The 21,499-nt window shown below is 44.4% G+C and overlaps 1 protein-coding gene across 1 annotated transcript in view; it reads left to right on the top strand.

Moving 5' to 3' along the window:
- Positions 1–21,499, top strand: part of reck (reversion-inducing-cysteine-rich protein with kazal motifs) — a 60,212-nt gene that overhangs the window by 22,406 nt on the left and 16,307 nt on the right. Inside the window, exons 6-16 of the mRNA XM_042068210.1 lie at positions 237–284; positions 1,658–1,691; positions 3,516–3,713; positions 4,376–4,631; positions 7,923–8,096; positions 12,406–12,618; positions 15,043–15,179; positions 15,482–15,622; positions 16,212–16,400; positions 19,759–19,881; positions 20,161–20,332. Of these exons, the coding sequence (XP_041924144.1) occupies positions 237–284; positions 1,658–1,691; positions 3,516–3,713; positions 4,376–4,631; positions 7,923–8,096; positions 12,406–12,618; positions 15,043–15,179; positions 15,482–15,622; positions 16,212–16,400; positions 19,759–19,881; positions 20,161–20,332 (1,685 nt within the window). The remainder of the gene's footprint in view (positions 1–236; positions 285–1,657; positions 1,692–3,515; positions 3,714–4,375; positions 4,632–7,922; positions 8,097–12,405; positions 12,619–15,042; positions 15,180–15,481; positions 15,623–16,211; positions 16,401–19,758; positions 19,882–20,160; positions 20,333–21,499) is intronic.

The raw sequence follows: 21,499 nt of genomic DNA, 5'->3' as shown, positions 1-21,499 counted from the left end.
TGTGTGTTTGTCCGAACCCATCAGAAAGGTAATTGTCAGAAAGGTCTACACTTCTGCTGTGCTGCTGTGGAGAAAAACAACCTTCTCATTTGTGTATTTGTGTGTGTGTGTGTGTGTGTGTGTGTGTGTGTGTGTGTGTGTGTGTGTGTGTGTGTGTGTGTGTGTGTGTGTGTGTTGGGGGCATCTGTGTGAATGTTAATACACATTGACCTGTGTCCCTCTCTGTCTTTCTGCAGGCATCTTCAAAAAATGACATCACAAAAGTATGCAAGAAAGACACAGAGGTAAGATGTTTAAAAATGGTTCAGTTCTCGAGTCTCTCTGCGTTTCAGTTGCAGGCTGACATCTTATTTTCTGTTCTATTTCTAATGCTGGACTACCAAATTATCCAAGGGGGCTTTTTTAAAATATAAGCAACACAGGGTTTAGATAAATGGCCTTTAAACGCTTTCAATAGAAGCCTGAAATAAAGCCATTTAGAGAACTCAATAACCTTCTCCCTACGTTCTGACTGAGCTTGTCCCTGTGCGTGGGGTTATCATAGTATCATCTCCCGCCGTATCCATCAAAGACTCTCTCTCATGCTAGCAACGTTCGCCTCTCACTGCTTTTAGTTGTTTATCTCTGACTTTAAAGGCACTATTTATTTGCCGGCATGTCTCCAAGGCAACATACGAGGTCGAGATTTATTTGTCTTTATTTGAATCTATGGAGGACGCACCTCCCTCTTCAAAATCTTACTTCACTTCCTGTGCGGAAGGGGACCCCTAAGGGAAGAGTCATTTCTGAGACCTGATTGGACTCCAGATTCTAGAGCCCTTCAACACAGAGCCAATTTGAACAAGCAGCGTGAGGTAAACATTTAAATTGGAGTTGGTCAGTAATACCCCAGCACACTCCTATCATCTTCAACTCCCCCCCACACACACACACACACAAACACATACACACTATTAGCTTTAATCCTCCTCATCTCTTCATATCAAAACAAACAAACAAACAAACAAACAAATGCCATCCGTGGGGCCGCGTGTTTGCTTTGGAGAGGCCGCCTTATTTCTCCTTTCATCTTGCGGCTGCTGTCTCCATTCTACTCGAGAGCTTTATGATCAGATGCCACCTCTGCCAAGACATGCGGTGAGATCGCCCTGCTCCTCTTTTCAAGACGCACGGCCAAAAGCAAGCCTTTTATATGTCTGGTGTGAAAGAACGGTTAGAGCAGTGTGCAGGACTGCGCTTTGTCAGAGTACAAAGAGATGAAGGTTTGGGGGGGTTGTGAAGAGATGAAATAAACCTACCCACCCCGGCACTTTACATTTATACTAGAAAAGATAAAAGCACTTCCTTTCTTCCTGACTTTCTTCAGTACCTGGCTTAAGGTTTATGACAGGGTTTTAATAGAGAGTGGACTATAATTTAATGTTTCACTTTGAAATGATATAAGATGTGGATATTCCTTGATAATTATCAGTATTAAAAAGTTTGGATTTCAGATTTGAGTTTTTCCTGTGATTCTTGAAAATGTCACCAATAAAATGTGACCTGCACTACAGATACTTTTACATCTATGAGGGATCAGAGTTGTATGTTATGTTGCTTGTTAATTTTGCCACAAATGTTATTTGTGCTAATTCTATTTCAATTCCTTTTGTTGCAGAAACCGCTGTACAAATGTATCACCAAAAATGAAAGTAAGTTGTGAAATTCTCTTTGAAATTTTATTCTACATTATTCGGTTGTTAAGTCCGACGTCACAGACCCAACAGCTTTTTGGTCAAGAAACGTTTACTAGCGCAGCCAACCAGTTTTTGCAACTTATAAACCTTGTCATCATCACCTCCGTTTTATTGAGAGTAAAACAAAACCGGTTAACTTTAACAGAGCAATTACTATAGCTGTGCAGCCAGATGATACAATTAAGGGTTACGTGCAGGCTTCCGCGAAAAATAGGATTTAATTAGGTTGAGGCAACAAGTGAGTAGTAGTTGGCACGGAATAGCGGGGAAAAAAACGTTTATCTTACTGTCTATGGAGAAAACCGAGTGGCTTTGAAAACCGTTGGACCCGGGAAAAAAGATTTATTAGCCAATTATTGCATCATCACTTAATAACCGAATTGCATATCCACAGATAAAAAGCTTTAGAAAGACATGACAAGTTTGCATGGTCCTGCACAACCTTCGCTGGGATAAAGTTCACATGCTCAGGAGAATATGCAGGAGACAGAGAGAAAGAGATGTGATTGCATTGAGTCCAAATGTGTGTGTCAGACATCAGAGAGAGACATGACGTAGCTCTACACTGAGCTCAACTAAAGTCCATATCAGTTACTCAGCAGTTATTTAAATTCACATGCAAAGGTGAAAGCGCAGTTTGTCCTCCAAATTAGTTGTCAGGAGTGTGGGAGAAGGATAGAAGGCATGGTCCAACATTGAGCTCAGCTGAACGTATTCAGAGTTAGACAGTAGTAGAAGTAGTAGTAGTAGACCTTTAGACCTTTCAGATTGCACACCACACACGCGCACATGCACACACACACACACACACACTGACACACACACACACACACACACACACACACACACACACACACACACACACACACACAGAGGAGACATCATAGAGGGAAAGCAACTTGGTATGGCCCTGCAAAGAGCTGAACCCATGACCATATCAAAGTTACACAGTGAACCTTTAAGTTCTCATAGTCATAACAAAAAGCAGGAACAACTGCAGGCTAATGCATAAGTTAGTCACAAGCATGAACCTCAAAACCTCATGAGAATAACGCTCTCTTTACAATAGCCTCAGTTCTCTGACCCCCAAGGCCTCTGACCCCTGGAGAGGTCATCCAGACACGCCTACCCCCACCACCTCGGCCTGACGAGTCAGGGTTTATGTGCCTGCAAGGCGAGGCGGTCACGCCCCTGAGTCTGAGCTGAAAATGATTTCATCTGTGTCTGAGTTGCACGGGGCTGGGCTGGGCTGGGCGGAATGAAACGGTGGTTTGTATTCATCGCCGAAGGCGGGCGGCAGAGTGGACAGACAGTGCCCTGAAGACAACCGTCCCAGCGTGTCATGCGCCTCCTGTGAACTCGGGACCAAATCAGATTTGACAGACGAGCACGTTTCTGCCTTTGGGCCAAGCTTAGAGAGGATGACAGAGACATGGCAAGAGAGGAGAGAGAGAGGGCACTGCAATCATTTGGGAGATGATGATAGAACTAGACAAGTTTGCTTTTTGTCTTATATTTATTTCCTGGTGTAGGATTGCTGTGTAGATAGGGTGTGTGACTTTCTGAGCTCTGTTAAAAGATAAACCTGGACAGTTTTGTATTGTAAATATATACTGCACTGTATGTATTTTCTACATGTCTGTATGTTTGTTTATGTTTGTGTGTGCCTGTGTGTGTGTGTGTGTGTATGTGTGTGTGTGTGTGTGTGTGTGTGTGTGTGTGTGTGTGTGTGTGTGTGTGTGTGTGTGTGTGTGTGTGTGTGTGTGTGTGTGTCCTCAGTGGGCTCGCTGTGCTGTAGTTATGCAGGCAGACACACCAACTGCCGCGAGTACTGCCAGGCCATCTTCCGCACAGACGCCTCCCCCAGTGTGTCACAGATCAAGGCTGTGGAGGACTACTGCCTGACGGTCAGCCCACAGCTCATCAGCTGTGTCAACAACTACACCAAGTCCTACCCCAACAAGACCCCCATCGACAGTGAGTGCCACCCCTCACAACCAATCAAGAGCCTAATTTGTCACACACAGTTGAAGTTAATCACAAAACCTCAAAAGTGAACTGTAGTCTAACTGTAGTTAGATAATAAAACATAAGACAATAAAAAGCACAAAAAGAGAGCAATACTTTTGAGCCCCTGATAAAGTTAAGAAGTTAAAGTTCACTAGTACTAGTTGAACAGATGTTTTTATCTAAAGTGACACAAAAACACATTGGCATCTGATTGCCATCTGGTGATGTTACCACTGCTCCACCACGCTATTTGCTATTTTTATTTTCAATTTTGGCAGATTTGTCCATGTGCGTATGTGGCGTTCCTCTCCAGACATCAGTGTTCCATGTCTCATACCTCATTTTCCAACTGCATGTGAATGTAAATATATCCCATCAGCCCCTGTGCTTACAAGCTGTTTACCTGTATTGTACCTGTTGATGAGTGTGTGTTTCTTACCTTTCATCTCCTGTCCATACCCACCCATCCCCTAATGTTAATGACTATGTGTTTCACCTGTCCTCACCTGGGCTGGTGGCCTGTGCACTTGCACTCTACCTATCCCTTCTGTGTCTTACCTGATCTCACCTGTCCTCTCATGTGCTACAGGCGTGTGAATGTATCTCACCTGTGCTCACCTGTGCTGCAGGTCTGTACTGTTGCGACAGTGCGGAGGCCCACTGTCAGGCGTCGTGTAAACACATCCTGCGCACCATGAAGACGGAGCACGAGATCATAGAGGGCCTCATCCAGGCGTGCGGCAGCGAGCCCCTCCCCCAGGACCCCCTCTGGCAGTGTTTCCTGGGCCACCAACCGCCAAACCACCCGGACCCGGAGCCACACCCACAGAAGATCGACTGGGCCAAGCTTCACTGCTGCTCCAAAGCCAATACCTCACTGTGCAGGTCTGTGAAAGCAAACACGGAGTGGAGATGACTGTGGTTCACATAACATAGATATAAACAAACTCACCTTTTTGATTTAGGTCAGAATAGGTCACTGCTGACGCAAGAACTGTACAAATCTGAGGAGAAATGATTTGTTGTAGCTGAAGACACCCAAGCCTACTCTACTTCTGTTTGGGTCTGACCCCTGGCTGACATCAAAATTGTTTTCACACTCTCAGTTCACTTTCGATTTTAAAGAGGTGCAACCGCTGGTGCAATTAAACTTAAGTTGTTTTAAATGCAGTTGTTTACTTAATTTCAAAGGATATACGCATCCATGTAGTTTAATAATAACCACTTCAGGGCAGACGTTGGTTGTGGTGGGTGCAGTGCCAGCTGTCCTCCTCTGTGTGTCATCATATAAAGCCCGCCCCATTTTTAGCCTTTATTTGACCAGATAGTTAGGAGATGACAGGAAATGAGTGAGGGAGAGAGATGGGGAGTGGATTCGGGAAATGACCTCAGGCCAGACGCGAACATTGGTCTCTGTTTGCACTGAGCCTGTTCATGTAAGGGACAATGAAGCTTCCACTGCACTGCGGCTCCAACTCACGTTTGTCCCCCTAACTTGTTTCCAGTCCTGAGTTTACTGTGACCTGAACATATTAAGAAGATGTTAGTGAGTAAGGATGTTATAGCATAATTGATTTTATAGGACTGTTCATTTTTTCAAGACCTTGGGCCCTATTTTGACGGTCTGAAACGCATGGTCAGTGACGAAAAGCTTAAATACATTTAGGGGTGTGTCCACTTCACATTTGGGGTGGTTTTGTTATCAAACGTCAGGCACATTGCTTAAAAAGGTTGTTCTTCTGTTTTTTAATCAGTCATGGGTGTGTTTTGGGCGTAACATCCTTTCAACCAATGAGAGTGACACTGTCATTCCCTTTAACAGCAAGCAGCGCAACTTCAAACAGCACATCTGTATTTTGCCAGTCAGCGGCGCATTTGAAGGAATCTGCTTGCATGCGAGACCGTGTATAGGACACAGGAATTCCACTAAACCTAAAGCTTTACTGAAACCTGTTTGTGACTACATGCATTCTGCACTCGCCTACTATTTGAACTCAAAGGCAAAGTGAAACTATCATCACTGTGGTCTCATAGGCAGAACAGTTCTACACAGTTATTTACTTTCAGGCCATCCTTAAAAATATTTTTGTTTGCAGTAACAGCCAAAAAAAATTAAAAATGGGTCTGTAGGTAGGTCAATATTTTTTTTTTTCAAGATTCAAAGTAAAAAAAAAAAGTACAATTTTGGTCATGGTGATTACGTAGGAATGAATTTACACAAATGTGCATATCGTGACGTAACTGACTGGGTCTTCAACCCGTGCCTTCAGGCGCACCATTGCAAACCTCATTCTGATGCAGGTTATATAGACCAGCCTTTCTCAAACTTCTTTGACCTGAGGCCCGGTCATGGCAGACTTTTGGGTCATAAGGCTCATCTACATGTACCCAGAAAGAAGGCTACAATAGCTCTTGGCCACGTTATATTGAAATTTGACTATACAATACTCAATGCTATACAGTGTATTATACAGTCTGCTCTGTTTCTAAGGAAGTTCTAAAAAACAACGTCGTTCTATTAAGTTTCGTTAAATAAATAAATAGCCTTCCAACAGGTTGAAGCGGAGCTTTGATACCAACGTTATCGATTAGTTTCAGTTACTCTCGCGCAGACGCGCATTGAATGAATGCTCATATGATCCTAATTTCACTCCACGACTCCGCGGACCAGCAGTCTCCATGTTGCGGACCCATATTTTGAGAAATGCTGAATAGACCACAACCAATTTCAATACTCCGACACGGTCACCGTTAGACTAGGGGGAGAAGGGATGAGAAAAGATCTGGCCACAGTTCTTCCAGAACTTCGTGCCAAGTAAAAGCGTTATCAGTTTGTGTGAATGAAACGAAGCGTAGGCCATAGTGTGACATGCGTAAAACCAATGGTGTAGAGATGACGCCACAGGTTTTTTTTTTAAGTGAGCCACGTTTGCATGTAGGCAATTTATATTCACAATACTTGGGCCTACTAAAAGAAATATTATTTTATTGCGTTTGTGTTGGTTGTTTAGAGTAAAAAAAACAATCGGTCGGTATTAACGCAAGTTTACAACCGGCAAGTCGGTCGGACTAAAAGGGGAAAAAAATAAATATTTGGGTCGGTTCTAAATTGACAGGGTCGGTCGGGTTACGGCAAACGAAAATATTTTTAAGGATGGCCTCACTATTGATTGACAAGGAATTACAATTGAAAACCTCGTCTGAAAAAAGCAACCCTTACCCCAATAATGATTGAATGACTGAATAAAAATCCTAAGGCTATTTATCCTGCAGATAAGTAGTTTGGGACTGCTTGCTAAGGACTGCTTACATCTCGTGACAGTGGGTCTTCAGCTGTGCTTTACATGCGCCTTTCGCTGTAGACCAGGTTTTTCTTGGTCAGTGGCGTAATGATTTTTAGAGCGTGTAAGATAGCGATTTTTGGATCATGCGCCAGACCACACCTGCCACACCCTTGGGCGCAAGGCTTAATAAAAGTGAAGCGCAAAATCCGCCACTGACTGGGTTTAAGATAAGATTAAGCTTTGCATTGGGCTTTGCACCCCATTTCTGATCGTCAAAGTAGAGCCCCTTAACTTGTTGGTCTATTAGAAAAAATTGATCTTCGATCTAAGTTGCAATTGTGTACACTAGTTTATTTGATAGCTGGTATTTAGAATTATTTCTGCATGTGATTTTGAGAATATTCTGGTTGTTTCAGTATGTGTATGATGTACCTTGCCTCTGGGTTACCATTCACTGACCTTGATGTTTGTGGGCCATTTATTTACCAAACGATGACCATGGTGTTGACTGTCCCTTTCTTTATCGGTTGATGCCAAGGACTACTTCACTGACTGTCACTGTGTGTTTATTCACGACCCCGGGAGCATGTTACCCACATGAAATGTCAAAGTAACAAGCCCACATATCTGTGGGTGAAGCCAACTCTTATACCCTTAACACACACCCACGGAAAATCGCAAGTTGTCACCCACCAGTAATCACCTAACCATCTAGTTTTTTAACAGAGATAAGAAATGTTTACCACCCCTCATCCTGAGGGTCACCCCTAGTTCGGTGGTAAGAGGATGGTAATTAGATTTTACTACATGTATGTAAGGTATACTAAACATTCAATGAGAGACAAAATTATCCCACATGGATATTTGACCTTTGACCGTTATGTGACCACAGGGACAAGTGTCAGGAGATCAGCACCAACTGGGGCACGCAGACGTGGCAGGAGTTTGACCAGGTGTGCGAGTACAACCCCGTAGAGACTGACCTCATCACCTGCCTAGCTGATGTCAGAGAGCCCTGCCAGCTCGGCTGCGACGTCTTGGATTACTGCACCAACTTCAACAACAGGTAACACGCCTGGCCTACTAACTTCAACAGATATCCCATCTGGCCTACTAACTTCAAAAGGTATCACATCTGGCTAGCTAACTTCAGCAGGCATACTGTACCTGGCCTACTAACGCCTGTACCAACTTCAACAACAACTTGACTCTTTTAAAGTTGTGTTTTATCAAAAAGTAAAAACTGACCAACTTACCAATGATAATTTTTTACCACTTTCACCACCTTCATAAAATTGCTCATAGCATGCTCAAAGTGTTGTAAAAGCAAGATAGATGAGGATCAGGATTGATGTTAGAATTCTATGCATGAGATTTTCCATTGGTAGTTGCAACCTAAAAGTAGGCTTTCTATTGGGCCTATGGTGATAGGTATAAGTATAAATACTCTTTTGATCCCGTGAAGGAAATTTGGTCTCTGCATTTATCCCAATCGTGAATTAGTGAAACACACTCAGCACACAGTTAACACACAGTGAGGTGAAGCACACACTAATCCCGATGCAGTGAGCTACCAGCTACAGCGGCGCTCAGGGAGCAGTGAGGGGTTAGGTGCCTTGCTCAAGGGCACTTCAGCCGTTCCTACTGGTCGGGGTTCAAACCGGCACCCCTCCGGTTACAAGTCCAAAGAGCTAACCAGTAGGCCATGGCTGTCCCAGGGCTGTTTGTGCAGAGTTGTTCATTGTTAGTTCTATTGCTGTTTTGTCTTAAATGATTCTGAACAAAAAAACAATATTTTGGGGAGACTGTAGATAACAATTCCTAAAACACCTCTCAACACATACTTGCATTTAGTATCAGCTCCTTCATGGCCAGTATAAATATGAACTGTCCCCACAGGGCTGTGTGATTTATTGCGCTCCGAGTGTTAAAGTGAGGATAAAGAGCCACAACTCCACCGCAGACCTCTTCTCATCTGGGCTTTTGTTTGTGCGATGGTGTTCCCATAAGCCTTTGCAAGGTCCTGAGGGTAGGAATTGGAATGAGGTTCAACCACTGGCATGACTGACACGGTTGTTTTACAAGAGTAATTTGTGTGTGTGTGTGTGTGTGTGTGTGTGTGTGTGTGTGTGTGTGTGTGTGCGTATTGTTCAGTCAATACATGATGGGATAATGAAATGTCTCGTTCAGGTTTTTAGGGCTGATGCGATTTGACCATTAATTGTACTTCTTAAGAGAGAGGGTCTCTGCCGAGTACGATGATCTGTTGACTTTGGGGACCTTTGGTAGTCAGTGGTTGTTGGCTGGTTGATGAGGCTTGATTGTTGAAGCAACCGCAAGTGAGAGTGCATGAAATGTATGTAGATAGATACAGCGCTTGTTTGCCAGCAGTGTCATCCCGTCATGCACAAATGGCTGTTGACCTCAGCGACAGGTTTCCGCTGTGTCCGAGCGTGGTTGGACACCAAACCCACACCAACCGCAATCAAAGCGCGGGTAGGAAACAACACGGTTCACCAATCTTTTACCCTGCAGAGCCAAACCGCCATTAAATAAACCACTATTTGCTTTTGTGGGAACTGAGGAGCGGTGACAATGTTTCCAGGGGGAAGATGAAAAAACGGACTACCAGGGGAGCAGTCTGGTCGATGTGGTCAGAGCCTCAGATTTAAACCTTGCTTTGTTCACATCAGGGTATTTGAAGTTCATTACACTCGTTTGCACCATCTAGGCCTACCTCCTGCTGGTTGGAAAAAAACTTATTTTGTAAATGGTATCCCGTCAGTAACATAATGTTGCTCTTCCTAATCCTGTGGCATCACAGTTTCTAGCAATGCTAAGCATAGGGGTTGAGGCAGGAGTGGAGCTGTATAAGATTAGGGCCCAATACAACCCAGACTTGCCGGAGTCTGCATAGTATTTATTAGGGATACAGGCATTTGCTGAAAGGGTAAATGTAAATGTTAGTAGCAATGTAAATGTTACAGTATACTGGAACATTTAATTAATTCAATTCATTTAAATAAATCTAAAATAAATCTACCAATCCCTATAAGATGCACCTATGTACTTTCTTTTAAAATGATTCATCTAGTATTTTTGATGTGAAGCTCTCAAACTATAGCTGTGGAAAATCTACCATGTTTTCTAGTTACCGGGTCCGGGACAGTGGTACAATTGCTGAATCTGGCCCAGATTTGACCCTTGTCCAGCCTAGAGAGTGACCTGATCCTGCAGATAGTCAGCTGCAGTCTGGTAGAACTTTATTCTGTGTGCATTCTGCAACATGAAGCCTATAGCTATTAAAGTATACATGATATGCTAGCCTGTTTAATTATTTATGTGACCAGTGCAGTGTGGATGCTCTGACCCTATAGCCTTACTGTAGGTAATGATTATTGCTGTGAGAGAGAGTACTGCCAATAGTAATGACCAAACTTCAGATAAACCTTGAATGAGTCTGAACTGCTCTGTGTGGAGAAACTGGACACCATCCCAACTATCCCATGTATTATTTTCATTAGAGGAGGAGGGGAAGGAGGAGTAGGGGGAGATGGTGAATGAGATGGTGGCATGGCTGCCTCCTCCACGCCGGCCGGGACCCCGGAGGTCAGGCAAACAAACACTGGGCCCCGCGCTCTCTTTGAAGGACTCCTGGGGATGTCAGAGCCGGTCTGGCTCCCCCACCGATTTCAAAAGCTGTTGTGTCCAGCGCCGCGGGGCTCTTGGACCCGGCCACTCGGCGGCTCGGATGCAAACAGTTGCCTAGGGGGGTCTAGGAGCCCGTCGGATTTTAGGCCCACCTGGAGAGTTGTGTACCCACCTCAGCTTAAAACACAGCGGGAAGTACCGCTAACCCCTCCACACTGGTACCCAGGGATAAAGAAATAAACTTCTCTGAAGCCCCCACCACCACCACCCCTAAACTCCCCATATGTCAACTTCAATGTGGGAATGGACCTCCATTTAAGGGTGGAGGGGAGCAAGTCTCCATTTCCCCGCCTTGCAGTGAGTAGTGAGATGGAGGCATCTGTAGGAAGACATGATGATTTGTCTCAAGCTTTCTGTTTACGGCTTCACACTGTAACCTGCCAAAAAGCATCTCCAGAAGTGCATGTTATATTGACTTGAAATTGACTTATTAGTGATATTGGCATTTCCTCATTTTTTGGCATGTCATTTATAAACTGACAGTGTAGATAATGGTCTTGCCAAGTACATTGTGTTTCAAGGCTACTACAGAGTCCAGGATTTTGAACCTAGAACTTTTATTTGGAATTAGAATCTAGTTCTAAATCCAGTTCTTTTGACTACTATAATTAAGTGAAGGTGAAGAAAAGTGAAAATGGCGACAGCGAGGGCTGTGATTTTTCATCCAGTGGTCCAATACAAGACAAGCCAGGCTCTCTCTCTTTCTGCCCCAGGAGCCTCTGGTTCCTCCTGAGTTTTTTTGCATTACAAATGCCCCCCCCCCCCCCCCCCCCCCATTACGCCCAACCCCAGCAGTGCGTCCCACTGCTCTACTGCTCTCCCTGCACTCTAGCCTGCACTGTAGCCCTCTCTCACTGGAGCCAGATGAAAGGCACTTCCTCCCATGGATCGTTACCCCCCACCAACCTCTCCACTCCACTCCCTGGGTTTCCGGTGGAAGCCTGCTCAGACTCTCGGCGCATGAAGGCTCGCTCGAAAGGTCGCTTTTTCTGCAGCGTGTTTATGTGTTTGTCCACAGCGAGCATCTGAGATGCGACATGGCTCAGACAGACTTTTAAGATGTGGAGGTCAGGGGAAAAATATGTTTTCAATTACAGCTTTGCAAGAAAGAGAAAAACTCTTGTTGTGGATCTGTGTGCTATTTTCTTCGTCTGTGTCAAAGAAAAAAATACTTTTAGTCCTGTTTTATTTGTGTTATACTGTGGCCCCAGGCTTCTTCATGGCCTTTCAAAAGCATGACTTGTGTAATTATATATTATGGTGAACAGTGTTTGCATGAAGGGCATCTTCGGCATGTTCTGTTCAGTGATTGGCCTGCAGAGTATTTCAAACACATTGAAACATTTTGTGATCGCATCTGCAGATGTTTATATTTGGACTGATGTAAATAGACAAACAGCAGCATGGATTTGTTCATGTTTTGTTTTGGAAATGCTCTGGCTTTTTCATTGTGCTGGGAATTTTATTTATTTATGCATGATCAAAAATATGGTGCTTTGGCCCCATCCTAATTTTATTAGTTTATTTCTCATTCTCTTGTCATCACTAATAAAAATAGCAGTACATTAAAAGCAAAAATACATGTATTGAATTTGAATAAATATAATGAATTTGATAGAGGTTTATGTGCACATAACACGCATTTGTTTGTTGTCACACCACAGGCCCACTGAGCTGTTCCGCAGCTGCAACGTCCAGTCAGACCAGGGTGCCAGGAACGACATCAAGCTGTGGTCCAACGGCACCATCAAGATGCCCTTCATGAACATCCCCGTGCTGGACATTATGAAGTGCCGGCCGGACATGTGGAAGGCAGTGGCGTGTGCCCTCCAGATCAAGCCCTGTTACAGCAAGTCCCGTGGCAGCATCATCTGCAGGTGAGGCACCTCGCTGCTGAGAGCTCCTGACTCTTAGATCTGGCCTGAAGAAGATCCTGGGGGATTGAAACGTTGACCTTTTAGAAAATAAAAAGATATCGATTTTTTAGAGCCACAGTGTTTGGACCTTCCGTTCCTTTTATCTTCTGAACCTGAGCCATGGCTGGCTCTCCTTATGTAGGGATGAGGTCAGATGATCTATATTGACCCACACAGAGGTTTGGTAATGGACTCATTCTAGGAAATGATTCGTTACATTTTATGTTACGCACTAGTTTGTATTTTGTTTTGGTTGAGGAGCTTCATATGTATGTTAGAATACATGCAAGATAGAACTACTACTAACAAAGTTTGTTTTGAAGGCGATGTTCTCCCTGCCTGTCAGTGTTCTTGAGTCACATATGTGGAAACATCCAGATCCTTGGCCCTGCCCCAACATGCAACAGGGTTTTGTGTTTTTCTTTGGGCATGACTCACAAACCTGCGGTTGTCATTACCGACCATCAAAGCTGGTATAACTCGAACAAAAACATGCACTTAGAGAGATCTGAATCTCTTCAAAGCACGCCTCCCGGAAGCTGCAGCAACTCTTGTTTATTTTCTCAAGTTCTCAAAATTGCACACGAAGAAGGAGTGGTGATTGGGCATGTGTCAGCCCTCTCTCCTTGTGATGGTTTTGTTTGGGTTGTCACATAGGGGGATCCGTCTGACATGACCATTCACAGGCAGCATGGAAGTGTTACAGAGACGTTTTTGTTCACTTTGTTAGCCGTGATGTTTACGGTATTTGAAAAAGCACTCAGGAGACACCTGAATATGGAAAGGTCCTCCTTGGCACGCACATGCACTCACACATTCACACACCAGCACACATGCAAGTGCATACACACACACACACACACACACACACACACACACACACACACACACACACACACACACACACATAGCACATTTACAAGCGCTCGCACGTAAACGCACACACATGCACACTCACATACACACACACACACACACACACACACACACACACACATAGCACAATCACAAGTGCTCGCACATACACACACCCACATGCACACACACACACACACACACACACACACACACACACACACTCTCATGCTGCACATGTGTCTATACCATCATAAGCACTCATACACCACAAAATAAATAAAACATGTGACACACAAAAATGATAATGTCCACTTATCCATTTGGTCTTCCAACACTTGCCCGTACATCTTGGTATTGTCCTCATCTTGTTTTGTTGAGGATAGCGTGAGTCCTGCATTGAAGGAATGTGACACTGAAGGATTTGTTAATGCCGCCTTTAAGCGGATCTGTCAGGGGATTTTTGAGTGATCACACAAGGGATCATTCGAAGACGGCGTCCGATTCTCCGCGGATGGCTGGCATTATTACTGTTATTTCAATTGCACGTTGTGGTCAGGCAAACAAATCAGTGTGCATTTTTGTTGTCAGTGTGGGTACACGCAGACAAAGACTGCCTGGAGATCAGGAAATTGCACCCAGGGATGCCGCATCACTTCACCAAAGCTCAGAGAGAATTCCACATATTCCACATATGGTACTTGAAAACAATGCAGCATGGCGGTATAGGGACTGGTGACATTACAAGCCGGAGAGCCAAGGCCCAGACCAGTTTCGGTCCAGATCTGGGGCCAGTTGGATGTCGACAGCTCTCCCGGGGGCTCTTCCTGATGTATGCCACAGACAACAGGATGTTTGTCTTTCATCTCCCTCCCTTCCGTCTGTCTGGGCGGAAGACATAAAGAAGCAACACTATATGCCTGTCTGGGTCTCAGGGCAGTCGGTAGTCTTGTGGTGTCTGCAGTGCAGTAAACAGACCAGCATAGATGAAACTGGTTGGTGGACTGTCTTGTCTGTTCTGTTTCTGAGTGATCAGCCTTGGCTGACCCAGAGGATGGGGCCAAATCTTCTGTGTAAGCACATACAGATGTTGGCCATCCCTCTTTTTGGGGATATTTTTCAATAGAAAATTCTAACCACAGTCAACAATGATCGACAGCTTACTGACATATCTCCTGCCATATCTCATGCTGCTGACTGGCATAGAAAACAGTGCTTATTCTAATGATCCTAATGATTTCAGACAGTTGGGAAATTAGGCCTATTATTTTGTTATTTTCTTTATTGTGTTTATTGTTTAAATCTAATTGCATTTATACCCACCAATAATACCGGTATATGCAATGCGTATATGCTGCTAAAATAATGCATGTTTTTCTATTAATTAGTTTTGGTCTTGGACCATACAGTATATCTGTGGGAACAATTCTTGTTGTCATCTCTCTCTCTCTCTCTCTCTCTCTCTCTCTCTCTCTCTCTCTCTCTCTCTCTCTCTCTCTCTCTCTCTCTCTCTCTCTCTCTGCCCATCAGATCTGACTGTGTGGACATTCTGACCCAGTGCGGGGACCGGATGCGGTTTCGAGAAGGACAGACTCCTGAACGCATCTGTGACCTTCTGTCTCCAACTGATGACCCAGAGCGCTGCATCCCTTTAAAGAGATACCTGAGTATGTACTACAGGGAACATGTGCATACTGTATACTGTGTCCGTTGTATAGACATACCTGAGTATGTACTACAGGGACCATGTGCATACTGTATACTGTGTTCGTATAGAGCATCGGTTGTGTGGTTCATACTCCTAGTAGTTAGCGGAACGCAACAACATGTAAAAACAACAGTAGATTTAAATAATGAATTCATTTCTATCCAAATCAACTGATAGTATACAGTATAGAAATATGTTTTCAGGAAACTGTCATATTTACTGCCGGTTGTGTCAAAAGAGATGTTTTATTGGTTATTCTAGAGCCAAGTTCCCTTGGCAACGTTATTGAAGAAGTCATCCACCCTTGCAATCCCAACCCATGTCCTAGCAACCAACTGTGCGAGGTCAACCGCAAGGGCTGCCATGCTGGCCAGGACTGCCTGCCCTACCTTTGTGTGCAAGGTAACACGTGTGTGTGTGTCTGTGTGTGTGTGTGTGTGTGTGTCTGTGTGTGTGTGTGTGTGTGTCTGGCTGTGGGTCTGTGTTTGTGTTTGTGTGTGTGTGTGTGTGGGGGGGGGGGGGTGTGCATGTATGTGTGTGTGTGGGTCTGTCTGTCTGCCTCTCTGTCTCTATGTCTGTGTTCATGTACATTATGTTAGGCTGTTTGAGAGCACTTGTTCATGGGAAATAATCAAAAGACCTCCCCTCTTTAGTGTAATGTGACTTTGCATAATTGCAAAGCATTCTGCACTGTGTGGACGAGGAACTGGTGTGATTTAGCTAGCTATTACTACTCTCAGCTCAGTTTATTGGGATGCTCTGTCATCATGGAGTTACAAAAGAAAACAAATAGATCCAAAGGGAAACAAATACTCCAATTTTTCATAATCAATTTTTGTCAGTACTAGACAACTTGTGTGGTATGTGTTTGTGTGCCTTCATTTCTGTCTCTGTGTTGTGTGTATGTTCTGTGCATGCATGTGTGTGTGTGTGTGTGTGTGTGTGTCTCCGTGTGTCTCCGTGTGTGTGTATGTGTGTGTGTCTACCACAGGCTGTAAACTGGGCGAAGCCTCTGAGTTCCTGGTTCACATGGACTCACGTATTCAGGTCCCGGCACAGAGTGACAATGTGGGCTGCTACGAAGTGTGCACCTGTGGCCCTAGTGGCCGGCTGGAGAACTGCGCCTCCATGCCCTGCATCGACACCGCAAAGAAGTGCATCGTAGGAGGCCAGAGAAAGAGTAAGTTAACTAAGCTCAAGAATACCAAAATTCACATGCGCTCATAGACATGTCTGGCAGTTGTGCATGTATGTTCTGGGATTCACTTCCAAACGAAGAGTTGTAATCGCTGGCATATTTATGTACCGTGCCACAGTAAATCTGCCTGTCATGGAATTTGAAAGCTGAGGATTGGAAAGCACCAAAAAGATATACAAAATTCACTGCAGGTTGGCTCTGGCATGACTAACTGTGTGTAACTACGTATCATAGCAGCACAACAGGCTTTTAGTCAATTACTTAAAATTGTTTTCTCCATGAGTAACCTTCATTTCTCTCTTAATTCTTTAGTTTCTTCCAAATGTGCCTCAGTCCATTTACAGCTGTGTCATTTTACAAGCTACTGTAGATGCCTTGTAGGCCAGTTAGGATTTAGCACTGAAGGGTACTGCAGTTCACTTTACCTTGTTTACAGCAACATGTTGGAAACTTCACCATTCACACCAACCCGTCAACACGGGCAGCCGTCGCCTACTGGTTAGCACTCTGGACTTGTAACCGGAGGGTTGCCGGTTCGAACCCCGACCAGTAGGCACGGCTGAAGTGCCCTTGAGCAAGGCACCTAACCCCTCGCTGCTCCCCGAGCACCGCTGTTGTTGCAGGCAGCTCACTGCATCGGGATTAGTGTGTACTTCACCTCACTGTGTGTTCACTGTGTGCTGAGTGTGTTTCACTAATTTATGGATCGGGATAAATGCAGAGACCAAATTTCCCTCACGGGATCAAAAGAGTATATATACTTATACTTATACATGATTCTCATGAGTTGCATTTCATGGGGGAACCTGCCACCCTGTTCCTCTGTTTACCAGCTGTCATTAAGACTGGCATTGATGCCATGCAGATGGCATACTCTGCCTCTGGTTCCAAACGTCACATTAGGTTTGTTGTACGGTACCTTGTGATGTGGCAGTGATCCCTGATGGCTTTTTTTTCTGCGTCCAGCTGTTGAACAAAGTGCTTGAAAGCCACAGCTGTAACCTGAGGTGCTCAGGTTGTGTGTTTTTTTTTCTCTGAGTGTAACCTGTTTGCAGCCTGACACAAACAAGTTTGTTATATTGAAACCATGTCCAGTTCTGGTGTGAATTCAAGATTTGGAAGTATATCTAAAGGACAAAAAAAAATAGGAATACAAAAGGAATAAGTGGACCGCTTTAATGCTTGGTTTGCTATGATGTCAAGAATCAAAGCTTGCTGTTTGACAGCTATTTACTGTTTTCATTCTTTATTGATTTTTTAAACAAGGCTCCTCACAGTTACACAACAGCACTGAGCACAATGACAACAAACAAACAGGCTTCGTTTGTGATGAAAGCGCTACGTGTTTGCTGTGTGTGTTTGTTTGTTGTGTGTGTTTGTTGTGTTTTCCCCTGGCATCGGAGTAGAGGCGGCCACGGCGGTACCAGAATAGACCAAACAGGGCCTGCGGTGCTCATCTGCGAGGATCTCGCGGCGTGAAGCACAACATCTGAAACATAATAATAAAGCAGCCACACGCTGGCATTTCCTTCCTGTGGCGGCCAGCGCTCACTCACACAGACACACGCACACACAGACCCCGCCCAACATGTCACTCTGGCAGCTTAAAAAAGGAGTGTGTTGCCAGCTCACTCGCTTCCTCTGTGTACTCATTGCAGCCATATTCCTGTATGTGTGTGGACATCAGGAATTTGCCGACATTTACCTACTTGCCTGAGCTATGCCTGTCCAGCACACTGGCCCCTAGTGGCCACACAGGGCACTGCATCCTCCAACAGCAACAAGAACTTGTCATTCTGAGCAGTCAGATATACCTCTGTATGAGTCCATGAATATTTCATCATGTAGTTCTATCACTGCCTGTATTTTATATGAAATATTTATACAAGGACAGCATATAAACTAGTCCCCAGTAACTCACCACCGCTATTTTACAACTTTGCAGGTCCCTTAAGTTCCTTGTTTTATTTTTGTATTATTTTTTTTTATAGATGTTTTTCCACTCAAATAAGTGTCTCTTGTTCGAACTTGGTACCCTGATGAGTTTATTGCCCTTTCTCTGTTGTTTGTTTGTACTCCTCTTCCATGGGGTTCAGTCACTGTGGGATTTATTCAGCACAGATGTATCGTGCCTGGATGCCAGTCACCGGCTCAGACCCCCCTAGTTGGTAACTGCTGAGGAAACAGAGCCAACCAGTTTCAGTGAATCAGTGGGACTAGGGAGCCGCAGAGATGGTGAAGCTTAGCAGAGAGTCATCAGTAGAGAAAGAGGACACAAAAAAAAAACTCAGGCTCCATCCACACTAGTCACTAGTCACTCAAAATGTTATTTGGTTTTAAATATGCTCTGATCTCTGAATGTAGCTGGATGTAGTCTCTGGAAGTGTGTTAAATGTATGTAGACTGGACATTTAAAGACCATGTAGGCTACTAAATGTAATCCTATGGTACGCACACCCATCACCCCCCCCCCCCCCCCCGCAAAGAAAAAAAATCACTCGTGAACAATATTTGTCCGTTTTAGGTCCGTGCATTGGTCAGTCAGCAAAAAAGTAGCCTACATAGCATAACAACATCCACATCCACATACAATAATACAACGACAACGTCTACAATGACCTATTCATTTGGACAACTTGATACAGCCCTATACAGGCTAAAGTTACCTGTAGTTTTGTTCTAGCGTAACGTGACGTCTGGCTTTAGTTCAGTCTAACGTTCTGACAAGCACACCAATTGCCTACCTTGTTCTTGTCCATCTGGAATAACTCCTAGCTTTGCTGCCTCCATCCTTTCTGTTTTCGTTGTTTAAAACTTGTGATATCCATGATGAGTATTGAGTTAGTGAATTAGCTCAACATTGTGTGCTGATAACCATATATAGATAGCCGAGTAAAAGAAAACAACAAGTAGCCTATTGCGTGCCTGCGTGCGTATTCTCTCTCCTGCCAAAACAAAATGTGTGCACGTTATTTTGATAACGTGTTCACTAACTTTACGTAATAGAAAATGGTAAATAGCCTGATGGCATGCAGCTAATGGGATACTGTGCATAGTTGGGAAGGTATGGTAGGCCAATTTGGTGTGAATACACACACACACAAGGGAAATTTTCTCTCGCTGTTGAGTAGCCTGATGGTACGCACAGTGCGTACGGACGTACACCTGCAGGCGCGCCTGTATGTGTGCGTTCTTATGTGGATGCACACTTCTTTGTTGTTGAATATAGTCATGCTGGTGTGTGTGTGTGTGTGTGTGTGTGTGTAGGTATGCATGTGTGTGTCCACTTCTTTGTCTGAATGTACACTTATGCTGGTGTCTGTGTGTGTGTGTGTTCCAGGTCATGGGACGTCCTTCCGAGTGGACTGCCACCCATGTTCCTGCTACGCTGGGGAGACCATCTGCTCCACCCGCCAGTGCCTGAACACAGACAGCTCCGACGAGGACCGCCGACGCTTCACAGGTGATTGTGTGTGTGTGTATGTGTGTGTGTGAGGGAGTGGTTGAGTGAGTTAAAATGTGTGTGTGTGTGTGTGTCACATTCATTATATCAAGACCTTTATCTGTTTTTCTTGGCTTCCAACACAACAGCATTTTTTGTGAGCCAATGTACCCTCTCTAATGGCCCTATGCCACCTTTCTTCTTCTCTTTGTTCTCTCTCTCTTTACCTTTGTCTGCCTCTTGCTCCCTCGTCCTCTCTCTCTCTCTCTCTCTCTCTCTCTCCCCCCCCACCCCGTGTAGGTCTGCCGTGTGGTTGCCCTAATAACTTCCTGCCAGTGTGTGCCCGCAACGGCCGCACCTACCCCACGGCCTGCGTGGCGCGCTGCATGGGCTTCAACGACAGTGACTTCCACTTTGGCACGTGCCGCCAAAGCAAACCCTGCTCACCCAACCCCTGCTCCAGAGACAAGAGGTGAGACACACGCGCACACACACAAAACTGCATTATTAATTATAAACATAAGTAATATAATAAGATGAATAAGTAGAGATGCTAATTACATTAATACACAGGATTAGATGTTATAATCCCTTGTGCCAAAATCCAAGGTAAAAACACATTCAGAAGCCTCTACCCAAATTAACTTTAAAAAGCTCGCGGCGTGAAGCACAACATCTGAAACATAATAATAAAGCAGCCACACGCTGGCATTTCCTTCCTGTGGCGGCCAGCGCTCACTCACACAGACACACACACACACAGACCCTGCCCAACATGTCACTCTGGCAGCTTAAAAAAGGAGTGTGTTGCCAGCTCACTCGCTTCCTCTGTGTACTCATTGCAGCCATATTCCTGTATGTGTGTGGACATCAGGAATTTGCCGACATTTACCTACTTGCCTAAGGTAAAAACACATTTAGAAGCCTCTACCCAAATTAACTTTAAAAAGCATGCTAACCACCAATCTGCCAACCAGTGGTCACAAACAGAAGACAAATGGCCCATCTAACAGCAATATACAGTATGCAGCATGTCATTGGGGTTATCAAGTGGGCACCCTCATTCACTAATGTTTCGTTAAGTTAGGCCCACGACACCTCATGAAGGCTTAACAGTGAAACCAGCGTCCTGGAGACACTCCAATCCATGCTGCCACCATATTACCACATTGAAATATCCAATACCCAAAATACTTTTAACCAGCCTAGGCATGGTCTAGGTTGGTTAGGTTGGTCCGTGCCATTGATGTGGACTGAACCATAACCGTAAAAACCTTAACCAATCACCATCAACCTAGGCACAAACACAAAACAAATGAGCCAGTTAGCTTACCTTAGCTATAATATTAGTCATTAGTAGGCACAGAATAAAATTAAAAAGTAGACAGTGTATGTAGTGCAAAGAACAACTGTTGGAACAACCACATCAGTGAAGTCCTGAGTTTGTATTAATGTGGCGGCCATGTCTACAAGGGGCATATGCTTCAGGAGCTCAAATGATGGCAGTACAGCATAGCATAAAGCTGGACAGAGTACTGGTCTATGTAGGGCACAGGCACTGTATATAAAAATAAACCTTTTCAGGAGAAAAAATACAGAGACACAAACATACATGCACATATATGCACACATTCTTACA

This window comes from Alosa sapidissima, chromosome 17 (genome assembly GCF_018492685.1).
Source record: "Alosa sapidissima isolate fAloSap1 chromosome 17, fAloSap1.pri, whole genome shotgun sequence".
In the NCBI taxonomy this organism is placed as follows: domain Eukaryota; kingdom Metazoa; phylum Chordata; class Actinopteri; order Clupeiformes; family Clupeidae; genus Alosa; species Alosa sapidissima.
The sequence above is the reverse complement of the archived record's forward strand: the minus strand, read 5'-3'. Positions and strand labels throughout refer to the sequence as shown.